A 17,357-nucleotide genomic window follows, 5' to 3' on the forward strand; every position below is an offset into this window, starting at 1 on the left:
TTTTTTCAACTTCTTGTCTAATGACTTGCATTGTATTGAATTAAATTGTTCAGTTCATTGTTCCCCTCTGTCTTATTTCTTGAAACATTGGCTTTGTTTGTGTACTGCGGAGACGATGGAATGCGCAATGAGAATGAGAAACAACCCCACGGTAATGATACCCACGCAATGCAGAAGGGAAAGGGGGAATAAGGGGAAAAGAGAATATGAGCAGCATGGCCCCGATCCGAGTACTTGTGTATAATTCAATAACACTGTTCAAACATGATCAATGTTGTCCTACCGTACACAGCAGATCAACAACCCGCGGTAAACTATCGTATAACTCCGGGGATAGGAGTTAAGATGCCAAAAAGCGGAGTAACTGATGCACTAACTTTAGTGTCTGCCGTCTCGAATGACATAAACGGCAGCAAAACAACTTATCGATAAGCGATAGTAACCAACTCCAAACCACCTAGTGACGCGCTAATTGAGAGTCAACGACACTGTCACTGTCACTTCTCAAGGCATTCTTGCTTCACAGTCAGAGAATTAAAAGGGTGACTGACATGATCCTCGTAGCTTATCACTGCACTGACTCGACCCTTGCCACTCTACTGCTTGTACTATGAGCTCGCCCCCCGGACCCCCTCCTCCCGGCGGTGACCGACCGCAGACCTCGGGCGGCCACCCCGATTCCCCCACAGTGTGGCATCCCGCGAGTGAATGGCCCGACGACGAAGACGAAGATGGGAATGACGTGGACTTTCAACCCGAATTTGAGCACTCGGGGGATATACCCGAGTTGGAGGATGAATCTATTGAAGATGAGGAGCTCGATATCGGTGCTGCTGCTTTTCTCTTTCCTTCTTTATCTCCCCCATCCCATCCCCTCATTTCGCGTGTTTGTATGGCGCAGTGTGACTAATCGTATCTCGAGTACATTCGGTAGATCCTGAATTACATTTGGGGAACATACATATCGAATTCGATATGGACGACGCCAATACCGACCAACAGGGCGAGGATGCGCATGATGGGAGACAAACTCGGGGTACGCGCTTTTCTATCTACACTTCTACCCCACCTTTCTGAGCAAAGCACCCACCCCTTGTGAAAAGCGCGGACTGGACTAATGGTGGGAAAATTCCATGGCAGTGTCTGCAGCCCGATTACTGAATCTTCTTGCATCGAATGGCCTCCGGCGCATTCTTCGTTATAACGGCTGGCGCGACGGGGCCTGGGAAGAAGAGGACGACGAGGAGGACGATCTGGGCGGTTTCCTCCGATACCGTCGCCGGCCAGCCAATTCTGGGAGGGATGAGCTGCCCAAGGTGCCCAGCGACGAGGGCACGAAGCTGATGGGGTCCGGCGATTTCGGGAGTAATCCGTATTTCGTCGATGTGCTGAAAAAACGCAAGAGGTCGCTTGCGACGAAATTGATGTGGCGGGAATTAGGGGTCGACGTTGATAATTCCCAGAGGAGGCCGGTGCAGTCGATATCTCAGGTAAGGCGGTGGGATTTGACTCTATATGGGGAGTAGATGCTGACAAGGGTACGATATACAGGATCTCATACCGGAGTCGGTAGCGGATAAGATCATCCATTTCGACTCGCGATGTTACTCTGGGCAGTTCTCGGATGACGGGAACTTCTTCTTTTGCTGCTCGCAGGATTTCAAGGTCCGGATGTACGATACGTCGAATCCGGTGGACTGGAAGTACTACAAGACTGTGGATTATCCGTTCGGCAGCTGGACTATCACGGATGCCACCCTGAGCCCGGATAACCGGTTTCTAGCGTATAGCTCTATACGAAACATGGTCTGTCTTGCGCCTACGGATCCGGCGGATAGGTCTGACCCGGCTATCCTTGATCTTTCTTCGGTTCCTGGGGGGAGGGCTGGTCGCAGGTTTGGCAGCTCGCATTTTGGGGTAGGCTTGCTCAGGTCCGGTTACATATGTCTGTGCTAACCAGAGTGATAATGCTAGATCTGGTCGCTTCGATTTTCTGGGGACGGTCGTGAGATTGTGGCGGGCACAGACGACGATTCTGTTGTTGTTTATGATTTGGAGACCCGACAGTCGGTTTTGCATGTACAAAACCACGAAGACCACGTCAATGCCGTCTGTTTTGGAGACAAGTCTTCGCCTCACATCCTCTACTCCGGGTCTGACGACACTACGCTGCGAGTCTGGGATAGACGCTCGATGGGCGATGGGCGCGAAGCCGGGGTGTTTATGGGCCATACTGAAGGGCTTACCTATGTCGACAGCAAGGGCGATGGCCGGTACATTCTTTCGAATGGCAAAGATCAGTCCATGAAGCTATGGGATTTGAGAAAGATGATGACGACAGCGGACTTTGACAAGATCAACGTGGGCCACCACGCTACCGGCTTCGATTACCGGACCGAGTCATACCCTGATGACTACTACGAAGCCCATCCCAATGACTGTTCGGTGGTCACATTCCGGGGTCATCGCGTTCTCCGGACCCTGATCCGATGTCACTTTTCACCTCCCGGCAGCACCGACTCGCGCTATGTATACACTGGTAGCCAGGATGGCAAGGTCTACGTGTATAACATGGACGCGACCCTCGCAGGGACTATCGATGTCGGCCAGGCGACGATCAACACGAGACCTCAAGATCCAGATATCTTCACCATGTTTGGAAGCAGACATGATGGACTGTGGAGGACTTGCGTACGAGATGCGAGTTGGCATCCCAGTGCTCCTGTCCTAGCTGGTAAGCTGACTTCCTCCCCCCACCCCAAGCCCGCTCCTGACACGACTGACCTGCTGAAGCAACGTCCTGGAACGGCTGGGGCATGTCGACTGGCACCTGCACTGTACACTCATGGAATGACTCGGCTTCGTCAGACGAAGGCGATCCGCCTCTGGGAACAAGCTACGATGCTCGGTTAAAATACCATCGCGGGTTTAACGATTTTAAAGCAAACTTGGACCGGCGAGATGCTTTCTTGCGGTTCCGTGAGAACTTTGGCCCGAACCCTAGTGCTCCGGACTTGCGTACTTCGACTGATCCGGAGGATACGTGGGATTTGCCGTATGGTTCATGATGGGATGATGGGATATTATTGAGACTGAAGTCTTTGAATAACGATCTACTGTAATTGGCTCTTGCTTTTTCATGCATGTAGATACATTCATAGAAAATCTATCATTCGGTTCACTTTCTCAATTTGGTGTTTGTATTGATGTATCCGCTATCAAGACGGAAAGTCCGTTGAGAGTACAATGTCGGAGTATGGTTGAGCCGTTCCGAGCAGCTCCACCGGCGTCTTCGAGGTCGAAGCTCGGCCGTCCCTTCTTCTTCCCTATCGCGCTCCACTCCGACACGTCTTCCCAAGGGATCTCTCTCCGTACTCATAGTCTATTTTCGACCATCACTGTCATACCTCAGTTACTCAACCCCTTCTTGTACTTTCGATTTCTCCTTCTCGACCGGAGCGCTGGCGGCTACCATTCAGGGGATACCATTCGGGCGGAGGTCCTAACGTACTTCCTGGGTTGCATCAGTGTTCTGGTGGTTTCTGAGCAAGTTGGAAGGCTCTACTTGCTGTGTTTTCTTCTCCATCTCGTGTCCTAACCTACTGTCTCCTCTTTTGAGTTTTACTCGACCTGTTAGCAAAGGTGCTGTCTGCCGGATTGTGGCAACGGAACAACACGCGGCGCGCCCGTCTTCCTGTGGAATTACTTCTCTCGCATCCCCGTCTCACTGATTAGATCATTATCTTCCCACCCTTATACTCTTTCTATCTCTCTCTCTACCTGTACTTGGAATCCTGGAACAAGAAACGCAAATTCTTTTGTGCTCTGTGTACCCATCCAGAGCTCGCGGTTGATCACAAACGGTGAAGACTTTGTTCCTTGTTGAAGCTGTGTTTGCTTCGGATTGTACGTATTATCGAGCCTTTTTATCCTCTGTCGCTGCTTGTTTGGTTTCTCTTTCTCCGTTGCTTTCTCCCCTGTGGTCGTTGAGTTGCGAAATGGGTTGTGGACAATGCCCCGAGGACGAACCGGGGTTGTCCTTTTGGGCTTCCGAGCATGCGCACTATATTGCCTCCCCTGGATGATGCCTTCCTTGCTAATTGACGGCCTGTATCTGCAGACATGTACTTGCATTGATTCATCATCGAACCTGAGAAAGAACAAAGAACAAGAACAAAAAAAAAAGGAGTGTATTTCGCAAGCAAGCAAGCAATCAAATTTTGCCTTGAGAACTCGATATATATCTTAACACCATGGCTACTGAAGATGATAACTTCGATATTGACATCTATGGCGATGGTGGTGGCTACAACGCCAATGATCAAGGGGACTACAAACCGGAAGAGGGAAATAAACAGGAGGATTCGGAGCTGATCCTTGATGCCCCTGACCAGACGCAGAGTGGCGCTCCTTCGCATTCTGACGGCGCTTCCGAGTCCACCGTGAAGAATGACGGTCCGAACCCCAACGGTGAGCACGTAACACAGTCGACTACCGGCACTCCTCAGCAGCAGCATACACCCAGCGAGACTCCTGCTCCCCAGCAGGGCGTGAAACGCAAGGAGCACGATGACCGTCCGTCCGACCCGGACGCGACGCCTGCCTTGCTGGTCTCCGACCTCTTCTGGTGGACTACGGATGACGACGTCCGAGGCTGGGTGAACGAGGCCGGGTCCGAGGATGAGCTGAAGGATGTGACCTTCAGCGAACACAAGGTGAACGGAAAGAGCAAGGGGTATGGTCGTCCATTCTTCCATTCGGCGGGGTTATGCTAATCTCGGTTTAGGCAAGTATTCATCGAATTCACCACTCTCCAGGCGTCCACTGCGGTTAAACACAAAATCGAGTCGTTCGGCGCGTCGGGACGGAAATATGCCATCGTGTACACCAACCCCCAACCGAACCCCTTCCGTACTCTCCCGAAAGATGCCCCCATGCGGAAGGACAACCAAGCTCGACAAATGTCTCAGGGCTTCAACTCGCCCAACCAGAACGCCAACTTCGGAATGAACAACATGGGCGGAGGTTTCCGCGGCGGCCGGGGTGGTTACAACAACCGAGGCGGCATGAACAACATGGGCGGGAACTTTGGCAACCGCAATTTCCAGAACCCTATGGGCGGCGGGTTTCAAAACCCGATGGTCGGGGGCTTCCAAGGAAACGCCATGGGGATGCCGGGCTACGGGTTCAACAACCGGGGCGGCATGATGGGTGGCGGGATGCGCGGCGGCCCTGGAGGCATGCGCGGCCGCGGCGGTGGCGGTATGGGCGGACCCAACATGATGGGGATGCCGGCGATGAACCCGATGGGAGGCATGGCGATGAACCCCATGGCCGGTGGGATGGCCCCGATGATGGGTGGAATGGGCGCCAACATGGCTATGCCAGGTACGTTGTCTGAAAGGTTGACTCCTTAGGGAAGGAGTCTAAAGATTGTGCATCTCCTGACCACCGTTCTTGCTAGGTAAAGGCGGCTTCCAAGCTCCCAATCCCGGATTCAACCAAGGCTTCTTCCCCAACCAAGGAGTCGGTGACGGGTCATGGAACCCTCACGGCGCCAAGCGCAGCCGACAGGAATGAACGCGACGTTCCCGCATATTTTAATTGTTTCGGCTTTTACGCCAGTATCGTGGAGCATCAGAACGGACCTTTTTCTACGCCACATGTCTTAACTATATCTATCACTTCTTATTGCTCTGGGTTTGCGTTGCGTTTCTACTAACTGCTTATTCTTTAACGGGTCAACGGGGAAATTGGATTCTATTTCTTTCTTTTTTCTTTCTTTCTTTCTCTCTCTCTATTTTTTTTTCTGCGGGTTTTTAGCTTTTCTCAGGGTGTATTAGACAAATCGAATGTTTCCCTTTTCTTTTATCATCTTCTTTTTTCTTTTTCTCTTATGTGCTAGTCGTGGATGCAGATCGCATCATGGCAGAGCTTCGGTTGTAATGATAATATACCCAGGTATTGTTCTGTAAGATGCAAGTGGAGATTATTTGTATGATTTAATCTAGTGATACGCTTTGATTGAATCAATCAATGAAGTTCTATCTGTACTCTGACTGCAACAGTCTATCATCGAAGTTCACAACACCAAGTAATGCCAACTTGGAGAAAGCGGAGTCAAGACCGGACCAATAATCGCCCGAACACGATCAGCATAAACTCGCATGGAGGAGTCATCACGAATAATGAATGCTTCATTTCTGGACCTGATTATCCCCGACCTTATCGGACTGACCAACCCCTCCTCTTTCTCCTCCACCTTCTCCTTATACCACCCTCTCCGACTCTTCCCCCGGCCTACTCGGCACATACCTTTCTTGAAGCCTGTATCTCTCCCTTTCCACCAAGTAGATCACATTCGACGTCGCATCCAAGCCTCCCGTCCATCCGCGACCGGCTGGCTTCCCCGCGGTCCCCCCCACCTGTCTCAACCTGCCGTTGTACGTCTGTCTATCGTGACCAGTCAGTCGCGTTTACGATCACCATGCAGGCGGTTCCAGAGTCGCGACAGCAGTCGTTTGAGGAGATTTATGGCCCTCCCGAGAATTTTCTGGAAATAGAGGTGAGTTTGACTTGATTCTCTAAGTGCTTCAAATGCGTCATGACCGTCCTGCTGGAGCTTCTCTTATCTTGATTTTTGAAGCTCTTTGTTTCTTTCTCAATAGCGCGTTATACCAATATCCTTCAAACAAACACAAGGGATACAATATTATATTAACAAAATACAAAACAAAGGTCCGAAACCCCCAAACACACGGCACATCGCGCAACATGTACACTAGCTACGAGATCGTCTGCCGCACCAACATCCCCGCCTTCAAGCTCAAGCACTCCGTCGTGCGCCGCCGCTACTCCGACTTTGAATACTTCCGCGACATCCTCGAGCGCGAGAGCACGCGCGTCACCATTCCGCCGCTGCCGGGCAAGGTGTTTACGAACCGCTTCAGCGATGACGTGATTGAGCATCGCCGGGAGGGTCTGCAGCGGTTTTTGCAGATTGTGGCTGGTCATCCGTTGTTGCAGACGGGGAGTAAGGTGCTGGCTAGTTTTATACAGGGTATGTTACTTATTCTTTTTTCCCGTTCGTTTTTTTTTTTTTTTTTTTTTTTTGGCCCCTGGGTGGTGATTAGGGATGATATTGGGTTGATGGGTGGAAATGGCGGAACTGACATATTGAATATTTAGACCCGAACTGGGACCGCAATGCGTGGTAAATACAGCTAGATGCTGTTATGCTGATTGACCGATTACTATGATCATCTACCACTTACTATCCACCTACCCTATACGCCCGCCCCAGAAACCAGACAGACAGAGTTCTCTTATGTTCGTCAGGATACCCTATCAAACATCCCCCTATTCAATCCCCTACTTCACTATGTACAGAGAGTCTTCAACCCAGTGGAAAATACAACGCGGCCTTTCTTTTTTATCTATCCATTCTCCCATTCCAGGCGTGGCACTCTGCTTATTACTGCCCTTACTACCTTTCTACCAATCTCATATCTCCAGGTAGTCAGCCGGTCTTCCATTTGCTCAATACTCAATGCTCGATTCTCAATGTCACCCTTAGGTGATGTGATTGATGCTACTTGCTTACAGCTTGCTCAAGCTGCGTTTCGTTCCGTTCCCCTGTATAGTGTTTGTTTCCCTACTTCGTGCTGCTGTGGTGTTTTGCATCTGCCATTACATGACATTACCCAACCAATCTCCCAAGCGGCTTGTTCTTTCTTCTCCTTCTCTCTATTGTCGATCGTCTTTGTGTTTTCGCCCTCCCTGTGGATGGCGGATGGATGGATGGATGGCTGGGTGAAGAATTAAACATATACTAGGTTTTTTCAATGATTCTCCCGGCGACCCTACCCTGCTTAGAACAGATTATGACCTACTTTGAGCAGCATCTAATGAAAGTATATCCATCTGTCTATCCCCGCACTTACATACAATATAGATACTCTGTGCATTACTTACACTAGCACGAGTACTGACCGACAAACGGTGGTATAGCCCATGTATAGACCGAGTAGGTAGGTAGTAAAGTGGTAGATTGAGTTTATAGACTACCACTCTGAATCAATCATAAGACAAAATAGACGGAAAAAGTAACTCCAAATACACCCCAAATGCAACGCTAAACACGGAGTAAAACCAACGCTATATTAACAGCAAAGAAAGCAAGCAAGCAAGCAAACTAAGCCAATTCATCCCACGTCATAGGCGCAAGCGTATTATCCGTCCACGACCCGTCCACCACACCGGATGCCCCGTTGGAAGCTTCATCCAAAGGAAACGGGAATAACACTGTTGCGGGGGGCAGAGGAAGTACGGTTGAGCTTTCGAGGAGACTGTGTGGGGGGGCGGGGGGTGATAGTGTGGGGTCGATGGGTTTGGATTTGAGGGGGTCCCCTTCTTTGGCTTTTTCTTTTTCCTTGTCTTTGACTTTGTCTTTGTCGCGGGAGGCGGGTGGTTTGGGGGTAGGGTTGAGGTTGAGGTTGTTGTTGTTTAGTGGTGGTAGGGATGGTAGTGATGGTGGGGACTTGTCGGTGCTATCTTGTAATTTGGGAGAGTTCTTGGACGGGCCGGGTAGTGTCTTGCCGCTGGCGGAGCCGCCGTCGCGGTAGGCGTGGGGGAATTTAGTGCGGAAGCGATCTCGGAGGTCGGTTGCGCGGCGGTGGCCGAGGTTCAGACGCGTGTCCTGCTGGATCAGCGTCCATTGGAAGCCGTGGACGGCGTAGCCTTTCAGCAAAGCTTCGTCTTCGGCGGTGGTGAACGGCCGGCGAGAGCGACGGCGCGATTTCATGGTAAAGTGCGGCTCCGGGATACCGAGGGATTCAAGGGTCGATTTGGACCGACTGGATAGAGTGGGCGTGGATTTGGGTGAGCCTTTGCTGGTGCTCTGGGGCGGGGGCTCCTTTGGCGTGACTTCCGCTGTCGGTGACGGCGGATCGTCTGGGCTGGCGCTTGTGGTCCCTCCCACTGGGGGGTCTGAATCAGCGGGCCAGGGGGCTGGTAGACGGATCTTGCCGGCAATTCCGTCAGACGCTTCGGTCTCGGCCCGCGAGAGAGCGTCGGCGAGGGTATCGCGGAGTTTCTTGGTCGCCTCGTTGGGGTCCTGTGCGCGGTACGCCCATGGACAGCAGACGCGGAACCGATCTTTCAGGTTCGAGGCGCTCCGTTTGTTGAATTCCAGCTCCGGTTGGGCGAGGATCGCCGTCCAGTTGCCGATTCCGCACTTCACCACGCCGCGGAGTAGCGCGGTGGTTTCTTCCTCGGTCCACTTGCGAACGTTCTTGCGCGAACGGCCTCGCGATTTTGGCGACAGCGGCGCAGTACCTTCCTGCGCAGGGGCCTCCACAGGCTCGTCAGCTCCCGCATCCCCCGTTTCGTGACCTGGATGGCTGGGTTCCGGGGCACGATGCTTCTCGCCATGGGGTTCCTCCCTCGCGGCAACGGGTGAATCAAGGATCTCTTCAATCCTGCCTTCCCTCTTCTCCCCATTCTGGCTAGCAGCTGCACTCTCGATCAGACTCTCTGAGGACGAGTCGGCCGCAAGTAGTAACGGCTCCACAGCGGACGCATCGCGCGAGGGCTTTGACAGCAGCTGGGAGATGGAACCGGCTTCGATGGGCGGGAGCAGGGCGGCGTTGGGTGGCGGCTCGTTCAGGCCGTTCAGAATAGCAAACGGTCCAAAGGGCGGGGGCCGTTGTTCCTTCTGGGCCTGGGGGATGGGAAGCTGCAGGTGTTCCCCGAAGGAGTCGGCATGGATGCCTAAACGGCGGCGTTTGCGCGCGTGCGTGTCGTCGTCGAAGGAGGAGTAGGGGAAGCGCTCCAGAGCCCGGAGATTGACGAAGGCGGGAAGGATGGGTTTGGGAGGAGGCTCGAGGCTCAGCTGTGGGTCTGCAGAGGCATCGCCGGGCTTCTTTGTTGTCCGCGCGACGTTCGAGCTCTCCGGTGCTCCTCCTCCGCTCGGGTCATTGTTGCGGGTGGATAGCGCGCCGGAGGAGTTGCTCGTCTTGGGGATGGCGCTGGGTTCGCGGGCTCCGCTGGCATCGGGCTCGAGCGGCGACGGTACGCTCAACACGCGGGAGGATACCGGTTGGCGAAGAGGGGCGATGCGGAAGCTCTGGAGCTGAGGTAGCTCTCGGACCTGGGACTCATCAAGCGCCTTGGCGAAGGTACCGGTAGAATCCATGGTCAGGAGATCACTACATCCGGAAGGCTAGGATCACATGTGGAGGCTGAACACCGTGGATAGGAAGAAATGTTTGACCAAGGCCATCGTGAGAGTACAATCCAGTCAAGACACTCTTGGGAGAGAGCCGTGGGATGGTTGAGACCGGGGACTGTTGTCTCCTGGTTGGTGGCACAGATGAAGTTATCGCCGATCACCTGACGCGATGCTGACTCAGAGGGTATCAATCACATTTCCTAAAGGGGTAATGGGGGTTGCACCCCGGTATGATCATCCTCTTTAAGGCTTACAGCGTATCCTGTCTGCATTCCTTTGCCTGTGGTGACTGTTGGTTTAATTAGCTTGGTCTAGGATTACGCCAGGTCTATATAATGACCACAGTTTCCCGTTGGCCCACGCCCTCCTCCATGACTCCACACAATCATAAACCTGCCAGTTGACCCTCCGGCCACATTTTCCAGTGATCAGAACAAGTGCTACTATTATCCAGACACTAAGCCGCTCAGGATATTTTTAGAATAATGCCGACTACGATACTTCCCACTTGGCCACACATCCTGTTTGCAGTCTTGGAACCGCTTTCTGGGTAAGTGAGAGCTGCCAGGCCGCCAACCCTAGTGAAATCCTATACATACAAGCCCTATATCCAGCGAACTCATCCATATCTAGCATCGGAGGCTGGGTCGTCCCATTCAACGATGGTCTGACCCGCTTTATCCTGGAGCAAGTACCCAGCGTCGCGCCCCCGGAGACCATCCACCCCAGTTCCGTCGCGCTGGCCGGCCAGCTGGTCAACCTGTACGGGCTGCTCGCCGTCCTCTGCGTCGGCATCGTCTACTCCACCAACGAGCCGAAGGTGCTGCGCAACTATCTCGCGTGTCTGTGTTTCTCGGACGTCGGCCATATATATGCGAACTATGTGGCCATGGGACCCGAGGCTTTCCTCAACGTGCAGGGCTGGAATGCCCTCGGGTGGGGTAATATTGCGGTCACGGCGTTTCTGTTTGTGAACCGTGTCTTGTATCTGCTGGGTGTGTTTGGGTATGCACAGGCTCCGAAGGCATCGTTAAAGCAGATGTAAGGAGCTCGATTGATGGACCTGATCTCATAATATGCTCGCTCATTTGGTTGGGGGACGCGGCGTTCTGTTGAAGACCGCGCGGCTTGTACCGTATCAGATCTCGCCCTTCTGGCATTCATTTTGAGTCGCTGCTTGTTAGTATCGAGACGACATTATTGCACGTAGGAAGCAGACGGCAAGATATCATAAAAGTACAAGTTCAAAGAGGGTATGGGGGGTATGATAAGCGACTTTTGCTGAAACGCGCTCCCGAAAGCAAGCCATGCAAGGGTCCAAATAGAGGTAAATGAAAAGAACAATAAAAGGGAGAGAAAAAAATAAAAAAATAAAAAAAAAAGAAGAGAAAAGAAATGATGTCTCAGAATGGCAAGACCAAGCTAGATCTCTGTAACCGCAAATCCAGCGCCAATTTATTATTCCATGTCACATTAATCATCGTGTGTCCCAATGCTGTTCGTCTGGCTGATACGAGCCTCGCACTAGATTGCAGATTCTATCTTGAACAGAAGATTAAAAAAAAAAAAAAGTCAAAGAAGAAAGACACAAAGAGAAAGGAAAAGAAAAATAAAACAAAATAGACCAGAAAAAAATAAAAATAAAAGCAAAATCCAGCACTCCTGTGCCATATCACCTCTCAGTCCATGATTGGTTGCATTTGCTGGAACAGCTGTCGTAACGGCGGCTGACCGCCTTGTTGGCACTCTCTGATGTGCGGGAATAGGAATGGAATCCCGGGCGATGCCTGATAGAGCTGTCTGTATGTGGCAAAATTGTCCGTGGGGTCTAGAAGCTCCAACAGGCTGGGTGGAGTCACTGATTTCAGGGCCACGGTGTCGGCGCCGTTAGCTGCAGTGGCCATGGTCGACTCCGTCAGGCTGTACTTCCGAAGACCATCGAGGATTGCGGTCAGGGAGTGGAAGTTCCGAATGGCAAAAAGTGCCTGGATTAGGTTAGGAAGGACATGATCTTGGGCCTGACGCTATTCGTCAAACTAGGGGTCTGAGTCTCACCTGTAGACATTCTTGAATGTAGGCAATGTTCTCTGGGAGACCCGTGCAGCACTCCCAGACATCGATGCTCTGCATTTCCCATCTTTTCATCAGATTGTTGGCCGTCGCATCCTGGGTCATGAAGCTTTGTGGAGTCAGGGTCGCAAATTGTTCCTCGTCAGCACTCGTCAGTGTGCGCGCAAAATCAACTGGAGAGGTAGCATCCAATAGATCCTCCAGAAACGAGAAAGCCACGTTGAAGGGCCGGGTCCAGTCCATCTCACGCGCATGGACGTAGGTTCGTTGGAACCGCACACCTAACACGGACAACACCTTGAGGATGTTCGTTAGGCTGGGTGGAAGGTCGCGGAATATGCGTTGAATGGGTGCTGCGATGAATTCAAAACCCAGGCCGGCACTGGTCTCTATCGATGCACATTGCCCTGGGTTCACGGTGCGCAGACAATGAGCCAGAGCACGATGGGCGAATGGACTCCGACTCCGAAGGTGCTGAAGAAGAGCCGTGTCAGTTGGGTACTCGGGGTAGCAAATATCCAATATAGCTCGTTACATACCGTTTCAACTTCGACATACCGAGCTATCTCGTCGGGAAACGCACTGAGATAGTCTAGCAGATGGACATACAATGCCGTATGCTGTTGGAGAAACCACTCGACGGAAGCTACCTTGTACCCCAAGGCATACCGGACGAGCTCTTCAAACGAAATGCGTGTAAAGTGCAGAAAACTTTCCGTGTCAATACCTCTAGCAATAGCTTCAGGGTCAGACTCGTTAGCCTTCTGGCCCGGAAACCAGCTCCAGGCAGCCGGCGGAGGGCTACTGATCCGGCAGCGCCGCATGATCTCCTCAACCTTCTGGACTTGCGACAAGTTCGGAATGAAGTTCCTCTCGTGAGGCTGTACCAGGCCACTAAGGAAGTCATCGACGGTGTTCCCGTGGCGATTCTGCAGGGCCTTTCGCGGGAAGTTCTCATCGGGAAAGAGACTGTAGCGGATCACTCGCTTGACTTTCTCCACGTCGAAGGCCCAGAGGATCGTGGCCGCTTCGTCCTCCCACCAGAGATAGGAGATGTAGAAGGGTGGGACCTCTGCGCTGGACTGGAACAGAGACGGGTATTCCGACTGCCCGGGCAGTGGACCAGCCGAGGGGCCCCCGGACTGATGAGGTGAATATCCAGACATATCCGTAGGCTCAGAAAAATAGTACGAGATCCTCTCTGGATAGAGACCAGGATCCTCGGCAGAGTATTCGACCGGGGCTAGTACTTCTTGATATGGGCTGTAGGAATGCATCTTAGCAAACGAACAATGAGATCACGGGAGCGTCCGGACAAGCCAGCAGAGAAGACGCCCGTACCTCTTGATCAACCGTTTTTAATTCTTTGTTGTTCTCACGTCCAGGTGCCACAAGGACGTGGATAATCCCCGAAACAAGGCGCTGTTTTCCGCCACCAGCGAGGAACCTGAAGAATGGGGTTATACCAAACAGCACCCAAGTATGCCCGACGAGTGAACACAACGCTAGTTCCAGGTAGTGCACGGATAATGATCAAAGACGAGGAAAAGAGGCCGTTAGAAATAAGACACTACAGCGATATTGATGAGGGTTAAAAGAGTAGACGAAGAATGGGTAAGGGCCGCCACTGCCACTCGAGATCCGTTTCAAGGATAATGATATAATAATTAATAATAAGAAGTGAACGGAGAAACGACCGAAAGATTAAACGAAAGAAAGAAGCAAAAGGAATTACAAAAGCATAGAGTGAAGACAAAGGAAGAGGGGGAGGTGTGGATAGACGTTGGAATGTTAAAGCCGTGGGAGCACGAGGCGGATAGCTCGTTTTATTGATCCTGCGAAATTCCTTTTTTTGTTTAAATAATATTAATAAATAAATAAATGTTGAATCAACTAAAATACAATAAAATTTGAGCAAAACAGAGAAATAAAAATAAAACAAAATGAATAAGAATAAAGAAATAAATCCTGATTCTTTCTTGCCGTCCATTTTCAGTATTAGGCCTAACTTGTATTTTTTTTTTCTTTTAGTATTTTATCATTTTCCTCTCCCATTTCTACCAGCTGATCCTCTCGGCCCTTTTCTTTTGCCACGTTAGACAGCTCACGCAAGGTCCTCAACGGATCCGAACCCAGTGTCCATGATTCCTGGTCATCACAGCTGAAAAGCTACCGGACATGAGAGCAAGTGGCGCGTGGCAGAAGAGAAGAAGGCAAAAGGCAAGGCAAGGCCGGAGAAAAAAGGGGGCTGATCCTGTCCCAAACCACTGGATCCCGGGAACCGGGTTCGCTGTGGAGGGAAGAAAACCAGGGAGATCAGCTAGATAGGGAGAAGCTGGAAAAAAAAAGTGGAAAGTGGAAAAGGTCGAAGCAAAGAAGAAGAAAAAAAGATCATAAGGCGCAGGACACCAGGGAGATGTGGGCCAGGTCGATCAATCAATGCGCCAATCCGTCAATCCGTTCACCCGTCAAACCGTCAATCAATTCGCCCGCCCACCATCCAATCAATCGGCCATTGGAAAGATGTGAGGCGTCCCTGGGGTCAGTCATTGGAAAGGAGAGCCAGAGAGACGGACAGGAGACAGAGAAAGGAAGAGAGGGAGGGAGCGAGAGAAGAGAGGGAGAGGGGGAAAGAGGACGAGACCGTGTGGGGACGGGTGGAGCCCTGAGCGAAGGGAACGGTGGAAAGAATGAATGGTCTGGAAGAAGTTCAATTCCCCCACATGGGAGGCGTTAATCGTGGACCATCGACCAGCAAGAATCGTAATAATTGTCTCCAGCAGAAGCATCGGGCCGGTTCGCAACGGAGAGAACTAGCAAGCATGAGGGTCTAGGGAGCGGCAACCGTTCCAACAAGTGGGATGAGAAAGGAGAAGCGGTCAGAGGAGGGCCGGATGGAAACGGTGCGATGTATCGATCGAACCGTCCTCCAATGCTTGATTTCTAGAATGTTGATCCGGTCCCAATCCTGACTGGGTGCTTGACATATCGAACTAGCATGGTTTTCTTGGTTCTGTTGCATTGTAGTAGCGGTGTACGGGGGGGGAAGAGAAGTACGGAGTACTTGGGGAGATCAAAGAACCAAGTCGGTATGGTAGGGAGTCGGGTTTGAGGGGAATCCTCAACCACTGCACAAATCATTCTGACGATAGATGATGACAATACTGACTGACCCTGCCAATTACTTCAGTAGCAGAAGCGGCATCATTATGCCGTGGATAGTGGTGGGGGGGAATCCACAGTGAAACCGGGGCTTGCCACCATCTCCGCTCCATAGGTCGAATATTGTAGTGTTGGAGACACCCTTGCTACAGCTGCCGCTGGGTGAGTCGTTCCTCCGGTCGTCATGAATCACGGACATGGATCATGAATTGATTGGTTTATCAGGGAGATTCAAATAATAATGAGATAGCAATGATGATAATAATCAAGGACAAAGAACCAAAGACAAAGATAGTGCAAAAGATGGATGTGGAAACAGGACAAGGAACTAGTTGCCGCCGGTGCTCGGGAATCAGAGAGACAACCATGGTTCCGGCTGCGGCATCTCCGTCTTTCCGCACTCTATCTATTCATGGGTTTTTTGTTGATCCTTTACATACATATCTACATTTACATTTTATCAATAAATCCCTAATATATATACACTGATCTTGAGATATATCAAATCTATGCTAGAATTATACCAGCCAACAACTTGAACAAGATGGGAATATACCTGATACGGAGTCCCGGTTGGAGTCCCACGAACCGGGAACCAGCAGACCATTTACAAAATGGAAGGATGACTAGCTCGTGGCCGTTGGCGGCTGGCAGCTGCCCAAATCACCCGATCATAGCCATGCTGTGATCGTCCGTTGGGTTGGTTCATTGGCTCTGTCAGGTCCGATCGACCGCTGGATCGATGCGGTCGAAGGATTGATCTAATCGAAAAGGGGCAACATGAGAGTCGGAGGGTATCAATGGAGAAACTATTCTAGAAGGAACGTCATCCAAAACACTGACTGCCGTCATCGTACACGGAGTTGTTAATGTGGCGCAGGGGGGGGAATCAATCAGGACACCCGTTTTATCTTAATATTTGCCTGTATGTATATTTCTAGGGTTAGGGCCCAATGGGGTTCCCGTCCGAAACAGAAAAATATCAAGAGGCAAAAACTAGCACAACTTGAAACAAAAGAGGATAATAATAATGACAAGATTAATAAATAAATAACAAATAAATTATTGAATAAATCAATCAAAGAAAAAAAGAGAAGAGAAAAGAATAGGAAGAAAAATCTTGACTTTGCAGATAGTCCCACCCTATCAACCCCGAACTCGCCAGTTTGGGTGGAGCTCTATAGCTGCATGAAGACAGCAAGTGTGATGGCAACTTTTTGCCCTGCACCACTCCGTCAACATCTCCCAGGCCAAGATAGCGAGTGGCGTAGTAATTACTTAGCTCGTCAAAATTCCCGACCTCGATCTTGCAAGCGCCAAGTCTCAAGCCGAGCAGGGAGACGGACCCACCTACTTACTTCGTTTCATGCTGGGGACGAGGATTGGAGGAACGGCGAGACGGGAATAAAAGATGCTTGTCGACGGTGTGACGATTGACCCTCGCTCTATTGTGAGGACGATCTTTCCAGGGAAGATAGATGGCGTTGAATGCTTTAGCCACTATGATCCTTTCATGCAGGGAAGGGGTCTGCCATTCAAGGATTGGCTGTTTATTCCATTTTCTTCTTTCATTTTCTGTCCTATGATCCCTTTTTTTTGTTCGCTGAGAGCCGGCATTAGGCGAGCATCATTATAGATACTAGAGCTCGACGCCATGCCAATAAAGGAGGCAGGGCGAGAAAACATGGGGGCTGAAGGGCATGGTACATACTGGGCATACAGTGGGGATAACGGTGTCACTGCCTGCTTGCTTTTTTCTGCACGCCCGGCAGAATACAGTACGTACATGCATACTGGGGCATGTCACGACAGCAGAGATGATGTAGACCGTCTCGATTGGGCAGAGGATACTCCGGACCCTGGTCTGGCCTGCCGGAGACGTGTCCTATTATGT

The 17,357-nt window shown here is 51.1% G+C and overlaps 6 protein-coding genes across 6 annotated transcripts; 4 read left to right on the forward strand and 2 right to left on the reverse strand.

The window, feature by feature from the left end:
• The first annotated feature begins 460 nt into the window (after positions 1-460).
• BDW47DRAFT_103269 (WD40 repeat domain-containing protein) lies at positions 461-3,122 on the forward strand. The gene is made up of 6 exons (XM_024812034.1): positions 461-827; positions 935-1,036; positions 1,141-1,490; positions 1,552-1,917; positions 1,975-2,734; positions 2,794-3,122. The coding sequence occupies exons 1-6, from the start codon at positions 611-613 to the stop codon at positions 3,066-3,068; spliced, it is 2,070 nt and encodes a 689-aa protein (XP_024673243.1). The 5' UTR covers positions 461-610; the 3' UTR covers positions 3,069-3,122.
• Positions 3,123-4,253: 1,131 nt separating this feature from the next.
• Positions 4,254-5,580, forward strand: BDW47DRAFT_116598 (uncharacterized protein; the record flags this gene model as incomplete). The annotated part of the gene is made up of 3 exons (XM_024814956.1): positions 4,254-4,735; positions 4,787-5,388; positions 5,465-5,580. 3 exons carry the CDS (start codon positions 4,254-4,256, stop codon positions 5,578-5,580), a joined length of 1,200 nt encoding a protein of 399 aa, XP_024673244.1.
• A 656-nt stretch (positions 5,581-6,236) lies between these two features.
• Positions 6,237-7,909, forward strand: BDW47DRAFT_103273 (sorting nexin-3). Its single transcript, XM_024812035.1, has 3 exons — positions 6,237-6,565; positions 6,739-7,060; positions 7,189-7,909. Exons 1-3 carry the CDS (start codon positions 6,488-6,490, stop codon positions 7,215-7,217), a joined length of 429 nt encoding a protein of 142 aa, XP_024673245.1. The 5' UTR covers positions 6,237-6,487; the 3' UTR covers positions 7,218-7,909.
• A 190-nt stretch (positions 7,910-8,099) lies between these two features.
• BDW47DRAFT_103274 (uncharacterized protein) lies at positions 8,100-10,323 on the reverse strand. The gene has a single exon (XM_024812036.1). The coding sequence runs from the start codon at positions 10,193-10,195 to the stop codon at positions 8,195-8,197; it is 2,001 nt and encodes a 666-aa protein (XP_024673246.1). The 5' UTR covers positions 10,196-10,323; the 3' UTR covers positions 8,100-8,194.
• Positions 10,324-10,346: 23 nt separating this feature from the next.
• On the forward strand, positions 10,347-11,802 carry BDW47DRAFT_103276 (uncharacterized protein). The gene is made up of 3 exons (XM_024812037.1): positions 10,347-10,459; positions 10,537-10,781; positions 10,865-11,802. The coding sequence occupies exons 2-3, from the start codon at positions 10,717-10,719 to the stop codon at positions 11,274-11,276; spliced, it is 477 nt and encodes a 158-aa protein (XP_024673247.1). The 5' UTR covers positions 10,347-10,459; positions 10,537-10,716; the 3' UTR covers positions 11,277-11,802.
• Positions 11,803-11,877: 75 nt separating this feature from the next.
• Positions 11,878-14,084, reverse strand: BDW47DRAFT_103277 (uncharacterized protein). Its single transcript, XM_024812038.1, has 4 exons — positions 13,643-14,084; positions 12,841-13,564; positions 12,287-12,775; positions 11,878-12,216 (listed from the first exon to the last, which is right to left on the reverse strand). Exons 2-4 carry the CDS (start codon positions 13,465-13,467, stop codon positions 11,911-11,913), a joined length of 1,422 nt encoding a protein of 473 aa, XP_024673248.1. The 5' UTR covers positions 13,468-13,564; positions 13,643-14,084; the 3' UTR covers positions 11,878-11,910.
• Positions 14,085-17,357: the final 3,273 nt, after the last annotated feature.

The sequence above is a fragment of the Aspergillus candidus genome, assembly GCF_002847045.1.
Source record: "Aspergillus candidus strain CBS 102.13 unplaced genomic scaffold BDW47scaffold_14, whole genome shotgun sequence".
Taxonomy (NCBI): Eukaryota; Fungi; Ascomycota; class Eurotiomycetes; order Eurotiales; family Aspergillaceae; genus Aspergillus; species Aspergillus candidus.